General features: G+C 39.5%; 1 protein-coding gene across 2 annotated transcripts in view; it reads right to left on the bottom strand.

Moving 5' to 3' along the window:
• Positions 1 to 1,014: 1,014 nt before the first annotated feature.
• Positions 1,015 to 17,619, bottom strand: part of GABRA3 (gamma-aminobutyric acid type A receptor subunit alpha3) — a 606,794-nt gene continuing 590,189 nt past the window's right edge. For both annotated transcript variants that reach the window (XM_082376147.1, XM_082376148.1), the window contains exon 10: positions 1,015 to 3,184. In XM_082376147.1, coding sequence (XP_082232273.1) covers positions 2,849 to 3,184 — 336 coding nt within the window. In that variant the 3' untranslated portion in view covers positions 1,015 to 2,848. The remainder of the gene's footprint in view (positions 3,185 to 17,619) is intronic.

A 17,619-nucleotide genomic window follows, 5' to 3' on the forward strand; every position in this document is an offset into this window, starting at 1 on the left:
AGCAACAGAAGTACTCATGGGAACAGCTTCAGCTTTCCCCTAAAACTAGGGGAATAGTTTTCAGAGGCAAAGTGGTTTTAGAAGTTTCTCAAGGAAACAACAAATATGAGTATCGGGCAATTTTGCTACGGAGGCTGCCTCTCATGGTTGTTTTGGTGGTATGATTGGTCAGGGATTATGAAATTGCTGCAGCATCAGGGCATCCATCAGATGATCACGTGGCTGGAACATGCACCGAGGGTCAAATTGTTCAAGTCCCTGATCTTATTTCAGACAAGAAAACCTTTTATATAATTCAAAATGCTCTCCCAAGATCTTCCTCATCCCTTAGAAGCCCAGTGATTTCCTCAAGCACATCTCATAAGATTAATTCCCAGATTTTTCTTAAACTCTGTAACAAATAAGGGTCATCATCCATTTCCAACACATGGACTAACCAACTAGACACTCTCCCTCTGCCTAGTAACTATTACCTAAGGGAACTATTGCCTAAGGGAAATAATAATCAATGGAAAAGAACAAAAGCCTTTAGAATTGCAAAGAAAATAACTTTCTCATTTCCTGGGAGTGGGTTAATTTAGTGGAGGAAGCAATACAAGTGTTTCCTTCTCTGTCATATTGGGTAATGAGACCCCTGAGTCAATCAAAGCTGTTTTCACATGAGTTCCATTTTGGATTACTGTAATAGGTCTCTTGCTCTTGGGATACCTTTTTTCCAGCATATTCCGATGGTGTTAAGAAGTAAGGGTGGCATGAGAATAGGAGTGAAAGCCAAAAACAGAGTACTGCCTGTGTTAGGCAAAGAGTGACCAAAAAAAGTTCTCTAGCCCAAGTGAGTACAATTCAGAAAGAGTTTAATAAACAGCCACTAAACATTGCACCAAAGCATTTGGAAACACAATTTCTACAGAGAGGCAAAGGTCAGGCTTCCATTCTAAATTCCTTAAGATGATCATTAACAGGACAATCATTAACAGTCCCACACACCCCACCCCCCCATCCCACCCCCCCATCCCCACATATCCACAACACTACATTCTTCTAGTCATGAATTTACATACAGACACAGTCTTAGGAATAATGGGACTGGCATGCATTATCCCAGCAATGGCAAGGAAGCAGGGGATGGGGGAAGGATGAGTGAAAAGGCAACCAGCAGCTAATGATAGACCCCTTAGGAGCATTGCTTAGGAGCATTGATCAGGGAGTAGGCAGGGAGAATCTCCTTTTGGTGCTCTCTGTGGCATTACTTAGGGGTTCTAGAATACTTTGGACTAGTGGCTGGGGCTGCCATCTTAATCTCATTTCCTTGAGCCATGACTATTAGAAGTGGTCTCCTTGGGTGACACACTGTGACTTTCTAAAAATCTTTTTGGTGTCCAACCAAACTGCATTCAGGACGCAGCATGCCTGTTGAGATTGTGCTGATTCTGAGATCAAGGTGGACCTGGATTCTCAGTCCTATCTTCATTTTGGCCTTTGGAAAGGGGCACGTGATAGTTCTCTATTACAGACACTTGTAAGGAGCCTATGCAAGTCATTCAAACATATGAAACTGAGTTTATCTACCTTATAAATATTTTACAATTATGACTGTCCCTTTTACTCATATTAAGAAAAAATGAGATCGAATCCCCTAAATAATATATTATCAATCAAACTGATAATAAGGTTAATAATTTAGTTGACTCAAAAGTCAACTAAACTCCAATTCATCCCTCTTAAAATTGGCATCAACAGAGGACCAGAGGTCCCTGACACAGTAGGAGCAAAGTTCTTGGGCTTGGCCTAGGGTTTGGAGTGTGAAGGGTATGGAAGGAAGAATTTGACTTTCACCTGCCAGTAGCCCTCTTTTTTGAGCCAGATTTCAAGCCTCAACTACCATCCAGCCCAAATCACTTACTCCATCCAGTATTTGACTAGCTGCCTTGGCAGGGAGGTGACTTTCCTGTCTCTCTAATGTTTTTAAAAATTTAGGCATTTGATCTAGAATTTGTTCTATATGTCCCTTTTTAGTATAAATTTTAAAAATTACTTGATCCTCTTCCTAAAGAGTTTGCAGGCAGTAATGAGTCCAAGCTAAGCAATGTCCAGCTGGCTGCAACGGGTTCAAAGGGCTTGAGAGAAAAGGGCTTTCTGGAGGAGAGATATACCAAAGAGGGTACTATTTTCCTGAGGGGCTAGACATGGCAGGTCATCAGCCATCTTGGTGCCAGGCTGGCCCAGTTGGTTCTATCTGTTTTGGCCATACATGGTAGACAGTGGTAAGCCTCAACTGTCCACACTCACCTCCAAGCCAATAAAGGGGTTGTGGGCCATGTTCAGAGATTAGCACTGGCTTCCTGCCTTTGTTATCAGTACTTATGCCTAGTGGGCCCTGCTGTGGGCAGGGGAGGTGGCAGGTAGGACCACATGGGACCCAGCCTGGCTCCCTAGTGAGTCAGAATCATCTGATCTGGACCAGTCAACAATCATCCTTAGTCTGGACCTTTCAAATAGCCAAGGCTCTCACTACAGGCCATAGAGTCTCCTGTTCTTTCTTTAGTGGGCAGAGTGCAATAAAATACATGCTGTGCCCTCAGCTGAGGGAGACTGGCAGATTAAGATGAGCAGCTGGACAAATGGCAGTGTTTGGCTCCAATGAGGATATACTCAGCAATGGGGACAAGTAATTTTTTCTGTTGTTATTGTTTCTTCATTGAGATTCATAAATATTAATTGAGAGTCATGGCTTGGTAAGAAGGTTAAAAAAGAAGAATCCTGAAACACATGAAGGGGAGCCCTGGGGTTTGGGTGCATGGACACTTCCTTAGGGTATACAGTGCTCTGGTTGCGGCACCGCCAATATCTACTGTTTGCGGATCATGCCCTTGATAGCTGACTCCCGGTTGACATATGTGGCCCAATAGACCAGATTGAAAATGGCAAAGAGCACAGGAAAAATGATGCGGGAAATTTTGTCAACCTTGCTGACACTGTTGTAGGTCTTGGTCTCAGTTGGGATATCCTGCACGTAGGTGGTCTTGGGTGAAGCAATGATTGTCGGGGTTGAGGAGGCACTAGGAGCAGCGCCCTTGGAGATGGTGGAGAACTCAGTGTCCTTGGCCAGGTTGATGGGATAGGTGGTCCCCACGATGTTGAAGGTGGTGCTGGTTTTCTTTGTTGGAACTGCTGGTGTTTTCTTCTAGGGGCCAGAAAAAGTAGGGGAGAAGGGGGAAACAAAACAAAAGCTAATTAATCCATTATACAGAACACCTTCAGAGGCTGTGGGGAGGAGGAGCCATGAGGGAAGTTAGGAAAGAGGGGCTATGAAGCCAATAGCACAGAGTAGCCAGGTTTGTGTCTGGGGATAATTGAAGATGAGTTTGAAAACAGAAAATTTGCAACATCCTGGCTTACTAGCTATGTGGCTTTGGCCAAGTCACTTCTCTTAGAGCTTTACTTTCTTCATCTGTAAAATGAGGATCAAAGTATTTGTCAGGGTTGTTGAGAGGGTCAGATGAAAAAATGGTGGTAGAAATAACTAGAAAACTGTGAAATCTTGGTCACATGTAGGGTCCTGTACAATAATGTGATTTGATCCTCACAGTAATCATATGAGGTAAGTGTGTGAGATTACTCCCATTTGACAGATGAGAAAACTCAGCCTCAGACTGAGTGGCAGAGCCCACACTAGCCACCTGGGCTCTCAACTTTTATCCAGGGCTGCACTGTACTGCTTTCTATAAGTATGAGACACTTTTTGGTTACCCGAGACATAACTCCAAAAGGCTTCAACCATCAAGTGGCACATCTCCTGTGAGGAAGAGAGCTTGGTGAGTCTGAAAGTCATTTCGTCTTAAAGACACATAAATACTATGGCATGTTTACATGCATCATTATAACAGTATCTCACCCTTCATGCACTGTAAATGTCCATTCTTGCAAGGCTGCAGGCAGGAGCCACAGCCTCCCCAGGGAGTTATGCAAATGCTTCCCTCTGACACAACAAAGGCAGGGATGCTGGGGGCTTGCTATGACACTACACTTTGTTTTCTTTTTCCAGATTATAAAAAAACTCAGTGGTAAACAAGCATAGACACATGTGCCCATTTGTTCTCATATATATGACTTGTGTATACATGGACCTTCCATGTAGAAAAGAGAAAAGAAGACAAAGCTCAGGCCTGGATCTGAAGAGAGAGGCTGAGAGGCTGAGGAACAGGGGAGGCCAAAGACAGTGGCTGAGGTCATAGTCTGAGTGCTGAGCTCATAGTGTTTGTTGCCTCACTTCCCACTCTGGCCTTTTCTTCCTTCCATCTCTCTTTGTTTCTAGGGAAAAGTGGAGCTAGATGAGCTTCAAAAATACCCAGGAGTATTTGACAAAAAGTGACAACTAATTATGTTGCCCTAATTTCACACACCTCACATTGTTCCCTTTCTTTGTTTTTTTTAATTAATTGATTTTATTTTATTTTTGGCTGTGTTGGGTCTTCGTTTCTGTGCGAGGGCTTTCTCCAGTTGCGGCAAGTGGGGGCCACTCTTCATCACGATGCGTTGGGCCTCTCACTATCGCGGCCTCTCCTGTTGAGGAGCACAGGCTCCAGACGCGCAGGCTCAGTGTTTGTGGCTCACGGGCCTAGTTGCTCCACGGCATGTGGGATCTTCCCAGACCAGGGCTCGAACCCGTGTCCCCTGCATTAGCAGGCAGATTCTCAGCCACTGCGCCACCAGGGAAGCCCCACATTGTTCCCTTTCTTAATATTACTTTGCTTCCCAGCATGTTTTACTTCTTTACTTCCTACTTGTTTCCTTCCTAGATTTCTCTACTCCCACCCTCTCTTACTGACCCCCTTTCTCCTAATCTATTTCTATTTCTTTACTTCTTTACTTCAGAGTTCCCACCATTTTGATCGTTTTTTTTTTCCTTCTTTAGACCGCACTGCCATTTATCTTCCTGATCCTAATAATAAATTTTGCCCAGTATTTACTGAATATTTACTGGGCCAAGAACTATGCTAGGTGTTTAGGAATATGTAGGAAGGTTAAAAGTTCAGTCAGTTTCAGTCCCTGTTTTCTAGGAGTTTACAGTCCAGCAAGGGAGAGAGCCTTGTGAACACATCATTGCCATATAATGTGATAAGAGTTCTAAGAGATATGAACAAAGTGTGATGGGAATTCAGTAGAGGGAGGGGCAAAGTACCTACAGGTGCTGGAAAAGGTGGCTCAGAGAAGGCAATGAGGATGGTGAGCTGGGTCGCAAAAGATGAGCAGGAGCTCACCAGATGAAGATGTAGCAAAGGCCAGTGCACAGGCCAAGGGCACTGCTTAGTTGAGGGATGACAAGTAGTTTGCTGTAGTTGGATGACAGTGTGCATGGTAAAGGCCTGCCTATGCTGGCTTCAGGGTTTTCATCAGAGAGGGGAAGGGGGACAAAAAAGGGGGTGCTGGTTTAAGTAAATGAGCAGTCTGACTAATGGACATTTAAAAAGCAATACTGTTCTTTCTCCTTGAGGATTGTAGTCACATTGCTACAAGTGGAGGGGGACAGAACTCTAAGGCTTCTAAGAACTGCGTAAATGCTTTAAATACTACATGGGACTCATTTATAATTAGCAAATTCATTGTGAATACAGTCCTGCTGCTAAATGCCTCGGCTGTTAAATAAAGGAGCACTTCACTTGTTTGCCTGCTTACTTATTAATTTGCTTAGTAATCTCTTTTTTTTCATGGGTACACAAGAAAAAAAGGAAAGAAAAAAACCACTACCCTGACTTTGCTAGAAGCTTTCACACTCACATATATTATTTCATTTAGTCATCTTATTAGCTGGTTACGACCAAGTCTCTGAAATAATCATTCTGAACAGCAAACACTTTATTTAGCTCTGTAGGCACTTTGTGTTCTATAGGTGGAAAAGCAGCAGTTGATTTAATCGCAGATTTTTTAAGTAATAAAAGAAAATTACCTTTTAATTTCCCTCGCCCTTTCCATCATGGCACATTTTAATCAGCCACTATAATTTTTACCTAAATTGTCAAAGAAGGGAAATCAAAGCAAAAGTTATAGTGCTGAGAAGACAGAAGCAGGAGGCAGAGATTAATGGTTAATAATTCCCATTTCTGCATCTAGTTTTCTAATAATTTTCTATGCCCTGGAATTTGATAGATACAAACTAGAGTGACTTAACTTTGACCAATATGCAATTCTGTTCCTACCTCCTTAGCCAATGCCAGGCTCTTAGCTACATGATAGATGTTTACAGAATGAAAAATGACCCCCCAAATGAAGATTATTGATGTGATTTCTAGTTTTTTCCTCCTGAGTCTTGACCTCTCCTATACAGACAGCATACCTCTATAGTTCATCCTGGAGTAATTCCCATACCACCAAAATGAAATTGACTCTTCCAAATTCCTCCAAGCATTTTGACCTGAGGACAAGGATACTTTTCTTTCTAGAAGGCCACCTCATATGCATTTTGGAATGAGGTAATGAAAACTTTTATGGATCAATGCATGTCCAACTCAAGAGTTTTTCTCAGATGGCACTCACGTTTATTCTTTCCAGAAGTGCTAATTAGAGAGTTAGTTGAAGCCCTGAATGTACCCGAGACCACCAGGACCTCAGAGTATATGCAGATATGGTCCTGTGACTCTGTGTTAACCCCGTAACATTCATCCAGCTTTCCTGAACCCCAGTTTTCAGAAGTGGGGCAAAGTAATGGAGTATATGCTATGTTGGACTCAAAGACAAATCAGACAAAGACCCAATTTTTAAATGCAAACAACCCAGTTTTTTAAATGGCAAAGGACTTGAATAGACTTTGAATATCTTCTTCTCCAAAGAAGATATAGAATTGGCTAATAAGCATGTGAAAAGATCCTTAATATCACTGGTCATAAGGGAAATACAAATCAAAACCACAGTGAGATACCACCTTACACCCATTAGGGTGCCTACTATCAACAGTAAGAGCAATAAAACAAAAAAAGAAAATAACAAGTGTAGACAAGGATATGGAGAAATTTGAACCCTTGTTTACTGTTGGGAATGTAAAATGGTACAGCTGCTATGAAAAATGGTATGTCAGATCCTCAAAAAATTAAAAGTAGAATTAAAATATGACCCAGCAATTCCACTTTGGGGTATATACCCTGCAAATTGAAAGCAAGGTCTTAAAGAGATACTTGTACACCCATGTTCATAGCAGCATAATTCTCAATAGCCAAAAGATGAATGCAATGAAAGTCCATCCATACAGTGGGATATTATTCAGCCTTAAAAAGGAAGGAAAGTCTGACGCAGGTTACATGAATGAACCTTAAGGACGTTATGCTACATGAAATAAGCCAGTCACAAAAAGACAAATACTGTGATTCCACTTATATGAGGTACTGAGAGAAGTCAGATTCATAGAGACAGAAAGTAGAATGGTGGTTGCCAGGGGGAGACTGGAGGGGAGAATGGGAATTTCTGGTTTCATGGGGACAGAGTTCCAGTTTTGCAAGATGAAAAAGTTCTGGAGGTTGGTTGTACAACATTGTGAACATACTTATTAAAAATGGTTAAGATAGTAAATTTTAGGCTGTCTAATGAGGAAGAGTAATTAAAATAAGAGAGAACTAAAATATAAGGGAGAACATAAAAAGTACACAGAAAGGCACAAATGCTGAGTCAAGTGAATTCAAAAGAGGAAGGGAGCATGCTGGATCAGGAGGAGGTCAGTAAGCCAATAGAAAGGGGAGAAAATGCAGGTGGAAGAGAAGTAATCACTTGCACCAGTTTACTGAGAGGGTGGGATATCCAGAGCATATGTGGGGAGGTACCTGGGGCCAGATCACAGCTAAGGAAAGAGTGGATGAGACTCAAATACTATCTATGGTTTATCAGTTCTGTTTATCTCTTTGAAGAACCAACTTTTAGTTTCATTGATCTTTTCTATTGTTTTTTTAGTCTCTATTTCATTTACTTTTGCTCGGATATTTATGATTTCCTTCCTGCTACTAACTTAGGGTTTTGTTTGTTCTTCTTTTTCTAGCTCCTTTAGATGTAAGGTTAGGTTCTTTATTTGACATTTTTCTTGTTTCCTGAGGTAAGCTTGTATTACTATAAACATCCCTCTTAGAACTGCTTTCGCTGTATCCCAAAGATTTTGGATCACTGTGATTTCATTTTCATTTGTCTCCAGGTATTTTTAAATTTCCTCTTTGATTCCTTCAGTGATTCATTGGTTGTTTAGTAGCATATTTTTTAGCCTCCATATGTCTGTGTTTTTTGCAGTTTTTTTCTTGTGGTTGGTTCCTGCTCTCATGGTGTTACAGTCAGAAAAGATGCTTGATATGATTTCAATTTTCCTAAATTTACAGAGGCCTGTTTTGTGGCCTAGCATGTTATCCCTCCTGGAAAATGTCCCATGTGCACTTGAAAAGAATGTATATTCTGTTGCTTTCAGATGAAATGTCCTATAAACATCAATTAAGTCCATCTGGTCTAATGTGTCATTTAAGGCCAGTGTTTCCCTATTAATTTTCTGTCTGGATGATCTGCCTGTTGATGTAAGTGGGGTGTTAAAGTCCCCTACTCTTATTGTGTTACTGTCAATTTCTCCCTCTATGTCTGTTAATATTTGCTTTATGTATTTAGGTGCTCCTATGTTGGGTGCATATATATATTTACAATTATTATATCTTCTTTTTGGATTGATCCCTTGATCATTATGTAATATCCTTCCTCGTCTCCTCTATCTGTCTTTATTAAAGTCTATTTTGTCTGATATAAGTATTGCTACACTGGCTTTCTTTTCATTTCCATTTGCGTGGAATACTTTCCATCCCCTCAGTCTGTGTGTGTGTCTTTAGATCTGAAGTGTGTCTCTTGTAGGCAACATATATATGGGTCTTGTTTTTTTATCCATTCAGCTACTCTATGTCTTTTGATTGTATCATTTAGTCCATTTACATTTAAAGTAATTATTGATATATATGTTCTTATTGCCATTTTGTTAATTGCTTTTGTCTGCTGGTGGGTGAGGCTGGTCCCAGGGCTAGAGCAGGCTCACTGGAGGGTGGGGCCAGAACCCGGGGGGTTCTGAGGCTGGTGTCTGCCCACTGGTGGGTGAAGCTGGGTCCCAGAGTCTCTGGCTGGAGGTCCCTGGGGGTCCCGGGTCTGGTGCCTGCACACTGGTTTGTGGGGCAGATCCTGTGCCTTCTGGTGGGCAGGGCCATGTCCAGGGGCAGCTGTGGGCTCAGGGGGTCTTAAGGCAGCCTGTCTGTTGGTGGGTGGGGCTGTGCCCATGCCCAGTTAGTTGCTTGGCATGAGGTGTCTCAGCACTTTTGCCTACAGGCAGGGATGGGTCCTGAGGCTTATAAGCTAGAGGGAGGATTTCACAATGGTGCTTACCAGCACCAGTGTTCTCACGGTAGAATCAGCTCCCCAAATGGCTGGAACCAGTGTCTGTGTCCCCAAGGTGAGCTGCAGTTGCCTCCTACCTCTCTGGGAGACTCTCCAGATCAGCAGGTAGCTCTGATCCAGGCTCCTATTACTGCTTCTGCCCTGGATCCTGGAGCATGTGAGAGTTTGTGTGCGCCCTTTAAGAGTACAGTTTCTACTTCCCACAGCTCTCTGGGACTCTGGAGAGTAAGCCCTGCTGGTCTTCAAAGCCAAATGCTCTGGGGGCTCGTTTTCCCAGTATATGACCCACAGGCTATGGAGCCCAACATGGGGTCAGACCCCTCTCTCGTTGGGGAGAACCTCTGCAATTGTAATTATCCTCCTGTTTGTGGATTGTCCACCTGGGTTTATGGGACTTGCCTATATTGCGCCTCCACCCATCCTATCCATCTTGTTTGGTTCCTTCTTCATACATTAGTTGTAGAAGATCTTTTCTGGTACATTCCAGTCTTTTTCATCAATGGTTTTTCTGCAAATAGTTGTGATTTTGGTGTGTCCATGAGAGGAGGTGAGCTCAGGGTCTTTCTACTATGCCATCTTGGCTGATCCACCTGTTTGTTTCTGTTTCAATCGATTCACCAGGGATAGAGTATGACTGTTGTCAGGGCATTTATACCTACTTTAGAAAAGGGTGGGAAGGCCACCAGTTTATGAATACAAGTTAACCCACAGTGAATATCATTCACCCCAGAGAGAAAATATCAAGTGGTGACTCAATTTGTGGCTATTTTTACAGGAATGCCCCCAATTTTTTTTAACATCTTTATTAGAGTGTAATTGCTTTACAATGGTGTGTTAGTTTCTGCTTTATGACAAAGTGAATCAGCTATACATACACATATATCCCCATATCTCCTCCCTCTTGTGTCTCCCTCCCACCCTCCCTATCCCACCCCTCTAGGTGGTCACAAAGCACGGAGCTGATCTCCCTGTGCTATGTGGCTGCTTCCCACTAGCTATCTATTTTACATTTGGTAGTGTATATATGTCCATGCCACTCTCTCACTTCGTCCCAGCTTACCCTTCCCCCTTCCCGTGTCCTCAAGTCCATTCTCTATGTCTGCATCTTTATTCCTGTCCTGCCCCTAGGTTCTTCGGAACCTTTTTTTTTTAGATTCCATATATATGTGTTAGCATGCGGTATTTGTTTTTCTCTTTCTCACTTACTGGGACAACATTAAATACGCCAACATTCGAATTATAGGGGTCCCAGAAGAGGAAGAGAAAAAGAAAGGGACTGGGAAAATATTTGAAGAGATTATAGTTGAAAGCTTCCCTAATATGGGAAAGGAAATAGTCAATCAAGTCCAGAAAGTGCAGAGAGTCCCATACAGGATAAATCCAAGGAGAAACACGCCAAGACACATATTAATCAAACTATCAAAAATTAAATACAAGAAAAAATATTAAAAGCAGCAAGGGAAAAACAACAAATAACATACAAGGGAATCCCCATAAGGTTAATAGCTGATCTTTCAGCAGAAACTCTGCAAGCCAGAAGGGAGTGGCAGGACATATTTAAAGTGATGAAAGGGAAAAACCTACAACAAAGATTACTCTACCCAGCAAGGATCTCATTCAGACTCGACAGAGAAATTAAAACCTTTACAGACAAGCAGTAGCTAACAGAATTCAGCACCACCAAACTAGCTTTACAACATATGCTAAAGGAACTTCTCTAGGCAGGAAACACAAGAGAAGGAAAAGACCTACAATCACAAACCCAAAACAATTAAGGAAATGGTAATAGGAACATACATATCGATAATTACCTTAAATGTAAATGGATTAAATGCTCCCACCAAACGACATGGACTGGCTGAATGGATACAAAAGCAAGACCCATATATATGCTGTCTACAAGAGACCCACTTCAGACCTAGGGATACATACAGACTGAAAGTGAGGGGATGGAAAAAGATACTCCATGCAAATGGAAATCAAAAGAAAGCTGGAGTAGCAATTCTCATATCAGACAAATTTTTAAAAGCCATTAATGATAAGAAACTAAACTTTTCCAAACTATGGATGGAAGTTGAGCATTTTCTCTAATGTAAAATAAGATAAAATATTATTCTAGAGCATTCAAATATACTTACCTGAAAATAAGAAAAGGAGCATAAGAATTACTGTGTGTCCAAAATTTAGGTAAGAATTTATAAATACTTTAAAACAGTTCTAAGAATAATATCTGTCTTCTTTTTAAAAGTAGAGGTTTATTTCTTCATCTTAATTTGCTTTTATTATTTTTAATTTTCAAAAAATGTAATCAAGGTAATAATGCACATAGTTAAAAAGAAAAAAATGTAAAGACTTATAATGAAAACCAGGAAACCCTTATCCCCATGTATCCCAACCTTGTCCAGCAATTCATAATTATTTTTAATTCTCTTAGTTGATACTTCTAACAGTTATTTATATATTTCTAAATAATATGCTTATACTGCTATCTGTTTTGCACATAACCATTCATCTTTTCATGATAATGATTTACCTCACTTATGCAACCCTTCCTCCATCTTCCAATACAATTATAACAATATTTTTAGTTCAATCAATAATCAATAACATCATTATAAATGACTATATAAATACCTCTAGCCTCTTGCTACAAACTTCACTGGTTCCTCTCCAGATGTGCTTGCTGCATAGATTTCATCTTACGTATTCCCTTCATCTATCTCCTCTGTAGGGTACCCTCTTCTCTGGATCCAATGTCTTTCCCTTTTTTGTTCTATTCTCTTGTTTTAGTAGAACATATCCTCCAGTATTTTCCTAAGGTGGAATGCATGGGAAGTGACATTTCTGAGTTCCTGCAGGTCTGAAAATAACTACTCTACCTTTCCACTTAAGTGATACTTTGGCTAGGCATAGGACTCAAATCCTCAGATTTAGGGTTTACAGCTCCACTGTCTTCCAGCGTCCAATGTAGCTGAGAAGTCTGATGCCATTCTGCTAATCATTTCTTTGTAGATAACATTTACTGTCTTTCTAGAATCTCTTTAGACTATCATTTATCCCTGGTTTTCTAAAATTGCAAGATGATGTGACTTTACGTGGGCCTATGTGGACAGTTTCAATCTGGATGCTTATATCTTTCCATTTGTAAAGATGTCTTGTTCTTTGTTAATTTCCTTTGCTCCTGTTTCTCTGTTCACTCATTCTGCAGCTTCTGAGTTGGATGAATTTTCTGGATTCATCTCTAAGCCCCTTAACCTTTTCTTTCACATTCTCCATTTATTTCCTTTTTACCCTACTTGTAGGGAGATTCTCTTCAGTTTATTTTCCCACCTCTCTATTGAAATTTTTATTTTGGCAGTTATTTTTCATTTCAAAAGCTCTTCTTTATTCTCTGATTTCCTTTTATATTAGCATCCTATTCTTATTTTATGTATATATTTACAAATATAAGAGAAAATTTACTTTTGTTTTTCTTAAATTCTCTTTAATTCCCTGAATTATCTCTGTTCCTGCCAAGATGAGTTTTTTTTTAATCTTTTCTTTTTCACATTGAAAATTTCACTTTGGTAATCCTTGGTATCCCAGTATTATTTGGCAACATAAAAGATGTCTGTATTCTCAGTGTACCTGAGCTGGGCTTGTTGATTTGCAAACTATGATTTAAGAAGATTATTTGGAAGGAGGTCATTTTATGGGGTACTCCAAAATGTCACTATGTAAAGGTCTTTTCTCTGGAGACATTCAGCTTCTTTAGAAGAGAAGCTTCTGCTGCTCTTCAGGAAAGTATACATCTGGCTGTAGACATTTTACATGTTGGGCAGGCTCTGGGGTCTTGACTACTCTGCACACAGACTTTTAGCCAATCCCCCTAATTGCAGCCCCATGATTTACTGTCTGCTGTACCAAGCACCTTGAATACTGAGTTTCTCTGGGGTTCTATCTTACTCCAGCTTGATAAATCAGTTCTTATTCCCTCTTTCCCCATTCATTTTTCTTGAAAAATGCATTACAATCTCTTGTCTGACTGAAATCCTTCTCCAGTTCTCCTGGTACTTGTGGGTTTAAACCTATTTTATTTCTTTACCCTCATTTTAATGGGATTTTTAAAGGAAGCAGTGATAAAACATGTAGTTGTTCCTCAGAAGCCCAGAGTTCATCTATTTTGCAGAGTGCTATTATAAGGTAGTCATTAGTCATTTGTCTTCATTTGAAAATGAGTTTTTGTTCCCACCTACCCCTTCTTTTCCTTTCCTTTATCTTTCCCCTCACATTTTATCTAATCCTTGATCATAGTACAGATCAGAAATAGATTTTTGAATCATTTTTATTAGTTTCAAACAGTTTTGTGCTCACCCATTCTAGCTTTGTGAGGCAAATAAGGTTTAATATGTCTCTTTAAAGAAGGAAAAAAGCAGAATAAGTTATGATTAAATTTCACTATTTTTACTTTTAACGCACTTCATTTTTTTGCCCCGTGGGTCAGTGGTTCTCACTGTTAGTTCATTCATATTGTAGCAGTGTAGACAAAGCACAGCACCCTCACATTAGAGGTCCATTTTTACACATTCCATAGTTTTTTTTCAAATCTCATAATCAACATCCTTTCAATAACTTAAATAGATTGACCATGGAGAGGGACTAAGGAGGAAGACTGAGATCACCATCTTTGCAGAAGACTTTTAGATGATTCTTTTTGTTCTCTTTTTTCATTTTCAGTACTCCTTGGAATTGGAGAAACAGTTATCATTTTTGACATCTACATTTACAGTTTCTTAATCTATTCTAGTGCTCTCTCTACCTTCAAACCACCACTGCATCTCTTCCCAGTCACAACAAAAACTCTACCACATTTTTCACAAGGTATCCATGACTGCCTTTCAGATATCTGAAATTAGCAATCATCATCCCCTTAATGCATCTGTCCCTTCTCCACTGTAGTAACCAAATTGGAACAGCATATTTTAAACATGGCCCAACCTGTACAGAATAAAAGGGGCCTATCATCTCACTTGGTCTAGGTAACTCCTAACTCAGACTCAAACAAAATTTGGTTTCTCAGGAGTTACACCACATGGATGGCTTATATTAAATTTGCCCTTTTCCTATATCCCAGCATCTTGTTTGTAACATACAATTTTTGTTAAGTTTTTTTATCCCAGAACTAACTTTTTTAGAATCTATGTGTAAGAATATATACACTACCACGTATAAAATAGATAGCTAATTGGAACCTGCTATAAAGCACAGGAAGCTCAGCTTGGTGCTCTGCAATGACCAAGATGGGTGGGATGGGGGGTTGGGTGGGAGGGAGGTCCAAGAGGGAGGGCATATATGTATACATGTAGCTGATTCACTTCATTGTACAGCAGAAGCTAACACAACATTGTAAAGCAATTATGCTCCCATTAAAAAGTTTAAAAAGAAAAGAAAATGTTAATCTGTTGATTTCAGCCTGTTCTTTCAAACTTCAGAAATTCTCTTTGATTCTAATTCAGAAGATACTCCTCTTCATTAATGCCAGCTTACAAATTTGAATCTCCTACATTATATATCTTCATTTAAGTCACAGATGACAGCATTTAAGAGGGAAGGGTCAAGGACAAAGCCCTGTGGCTTATCACAGGAATGTCCATTCAGGTTGATGACCCTCCATCAATGAATTATATTTGACTTCAGTTGGCCAACCAACTACATGAGCATAATTGTACTACTTTTTCAACTGCTGTTTCTTCTTCATGAAGACATAATTTTAAAAAGTTAGTCAGATGTCTTGATAAAATGTATATATTTCCTGTTCCACCAGTCTAGTAAACTTTTCATGAATTTTCTTAAGGATTAGTTTGGCATAATTTCTTCTTAGTGAACTCAGGCCGGCTATCAATAGTTAGTGCTAACTGCTCTTAAAACATCTGTTTAATAATATATTCTAGGGACTTTTCAGTTTAATATGTCAGAGTAAGGACATCTTTGCTCCCTTTTCTTCTCTGTAACCAATCAAAATTATAAGGAAAATGAGATATAGAAACCAAAACTCCACCTTTGATGAAAATTGAAAGCATTTTCTCATCCCAAAAAGTAAGGGCTTCCAAATGCAGTAAAAATTGTATCAGGGTGAAGAAGACACTGAGGATGTCTACTGTTCTGGATTTCAGGCCAAGAATAGAGTCCTAAAAGGTGGGTGGCAGGACCTGAGTGAGAAAACAAATGACCGCTGTTTTGAAACAAAATGGTTTTAAGGCTGGTAGTGAGAACATCCTGGAATACTGTTTGACCACCACAGGGTAGAGAGGAGGTAGAGACTGGAAAAATTAGAGGATACAATACTACACATGTGTGCGTGCACACACTCACACATACACACACACTACACCATACATAGAGGACTTTCTTGTGAGTTATTTATAAGAATTTATATAGATAACAGATCATGGTCAAACTACTCACTTTCAACTACTTACTCTCAACTACTCACTACCATCCTACTCATTCTCTCAGTCCCTCCCCAAAATGATACTTTCACACATAGCAGTGCTAGTAAAGAACTCCTCTAATACAACTTCAAGTAACAATTGAAAAAAAATAATATGGTATTGATGCAAAATATGTTACAAGGAGAAGAAATAACCAATAAAGGACTGTGTAACAACACACAAAACAAACATAAAATACATGAAAAGCTAAGTCAGCAGAAATCATAAAATGAATATAAGGAAAAATAATACTGCTATAGAAATGAAGGAGAATAAGCATGGGTGAAAATGTTCAGAGACATGGAAGGCACACTTGAGAAAAATGAGAAAAATGAAATGGAAAATAACAGTTACAAATTACTAGAGAAAAATGGTAGATATGGAGGACAAAGTTCTATTATATGTATAATCTGTGCTTCTAGGACGATAACAGAGCAAAGAAATGTTTCAGGAAAGCTTTCCTGAAACAAAGACACTTGTGAATCCATAGGCTTAAAGGGCAACATGCTGCCCTAGGAAAAATTCAAAAAGATAGATCAAGATATATCCTTGTAAAGTAACTGGTATTTGTAAATACAAGACACATTCATATGGGTTTCTAGGCCATAAAATCACCCCTCCCCCATTATGTGAGAGATTCTTAGGCAGGTTTTAAATTTCTTCATACCAACATTCGGTGCTAGAACTGAATATAGCAACCAATGTCTATGTGGACATCAGAGAAAGAGAATGTGACCCACAAATTGTACAACAGCCCAAATATAATTTAAGTATAAACACAATTGATAGATAATTTTACACATGTAAGATGGTAAGAAATATGGTTCCCATGAACCCTTCTTAAAGAAACTTCCAGAGGACAGCCTTGAGATAACTAAGTAATGAACAGAAAAATGGATAAAAGGACTATTTTGAGAAGAGAGCCTATGTAAATGTAGAACTATGACTAATCAACTATAGAAATTATGGCTGCATAAAAGCATGTAAATGCTATAAAACTTGACAATGCAGAAAAAGTAGTATAACAAATAAAAGTTGGGAGATGACAGGGACTGGTTATTTCTTCATAATTTATAGCAAGGAGTTAATAAATGCTATCTAAATAAATAGTTAAAATCTATTCTAAAATTTTTCCAACTCACCAGTCTATATTCTATGGAATCTATTCCTCCGGTTTGAAAAGTCTTCATTATGTTTTCTCCTCTCCATGATTCTTCAAAGAGTACTAGAATGGTTCTGGGACCATATCTGCCAGTTCTTTTTAGCATCTTGGGTTAGTCTTCATCTAGAGCTAGAGATCTGAACTCTTTTAAAGCAGCCAAGGACAACAATCTTGATTTCACTGTATTCATGTTTTTATTTTTACCAATTCCAGGTGGTTTACTGGCATTTTTTCTCTCTTTTTTCTTCCTTCCCATCCACTAATCCAATTAACATTTATTCAGCTTTTACTATGAGTCAGATGCTGTGCAAGGATACTAGCTAGTTAGAAAGAATGCAGACAAGCTCCTGCCCTCAAGAAGTTCAGTCTAGTGAGGAAGCAGACAAATAACTCTAATACAAATAAATGCTCTTAATATCATGAGCACCCTCCCCCCACCCCAAGAGAAGCTAAAGCTATCTGCATGATTCTGGGAATATTCTATGGAGAAAATAGCACTTCATCTGGGTCTTAAAGACTAAGCAGGTCTTTATCAGGCAGGAAAATAAGAAAAGAACATTCCAGGTAGAGAGTAAAAAATAAGCAAAGACATAG

This window comes from Balaenoptera borealis, assembly GCF_965194805.1.
Source record: "Balaenoptera borealis genome assembly, chromosome: X".
Taxonomy (NCBI): domain Eukaryota; kingdom Metazoa; phylum Chordata; class Mammalia; order Artiodactyla; family Balaenopteridae; genus Balaenoptera; species Balaenoptera borealis.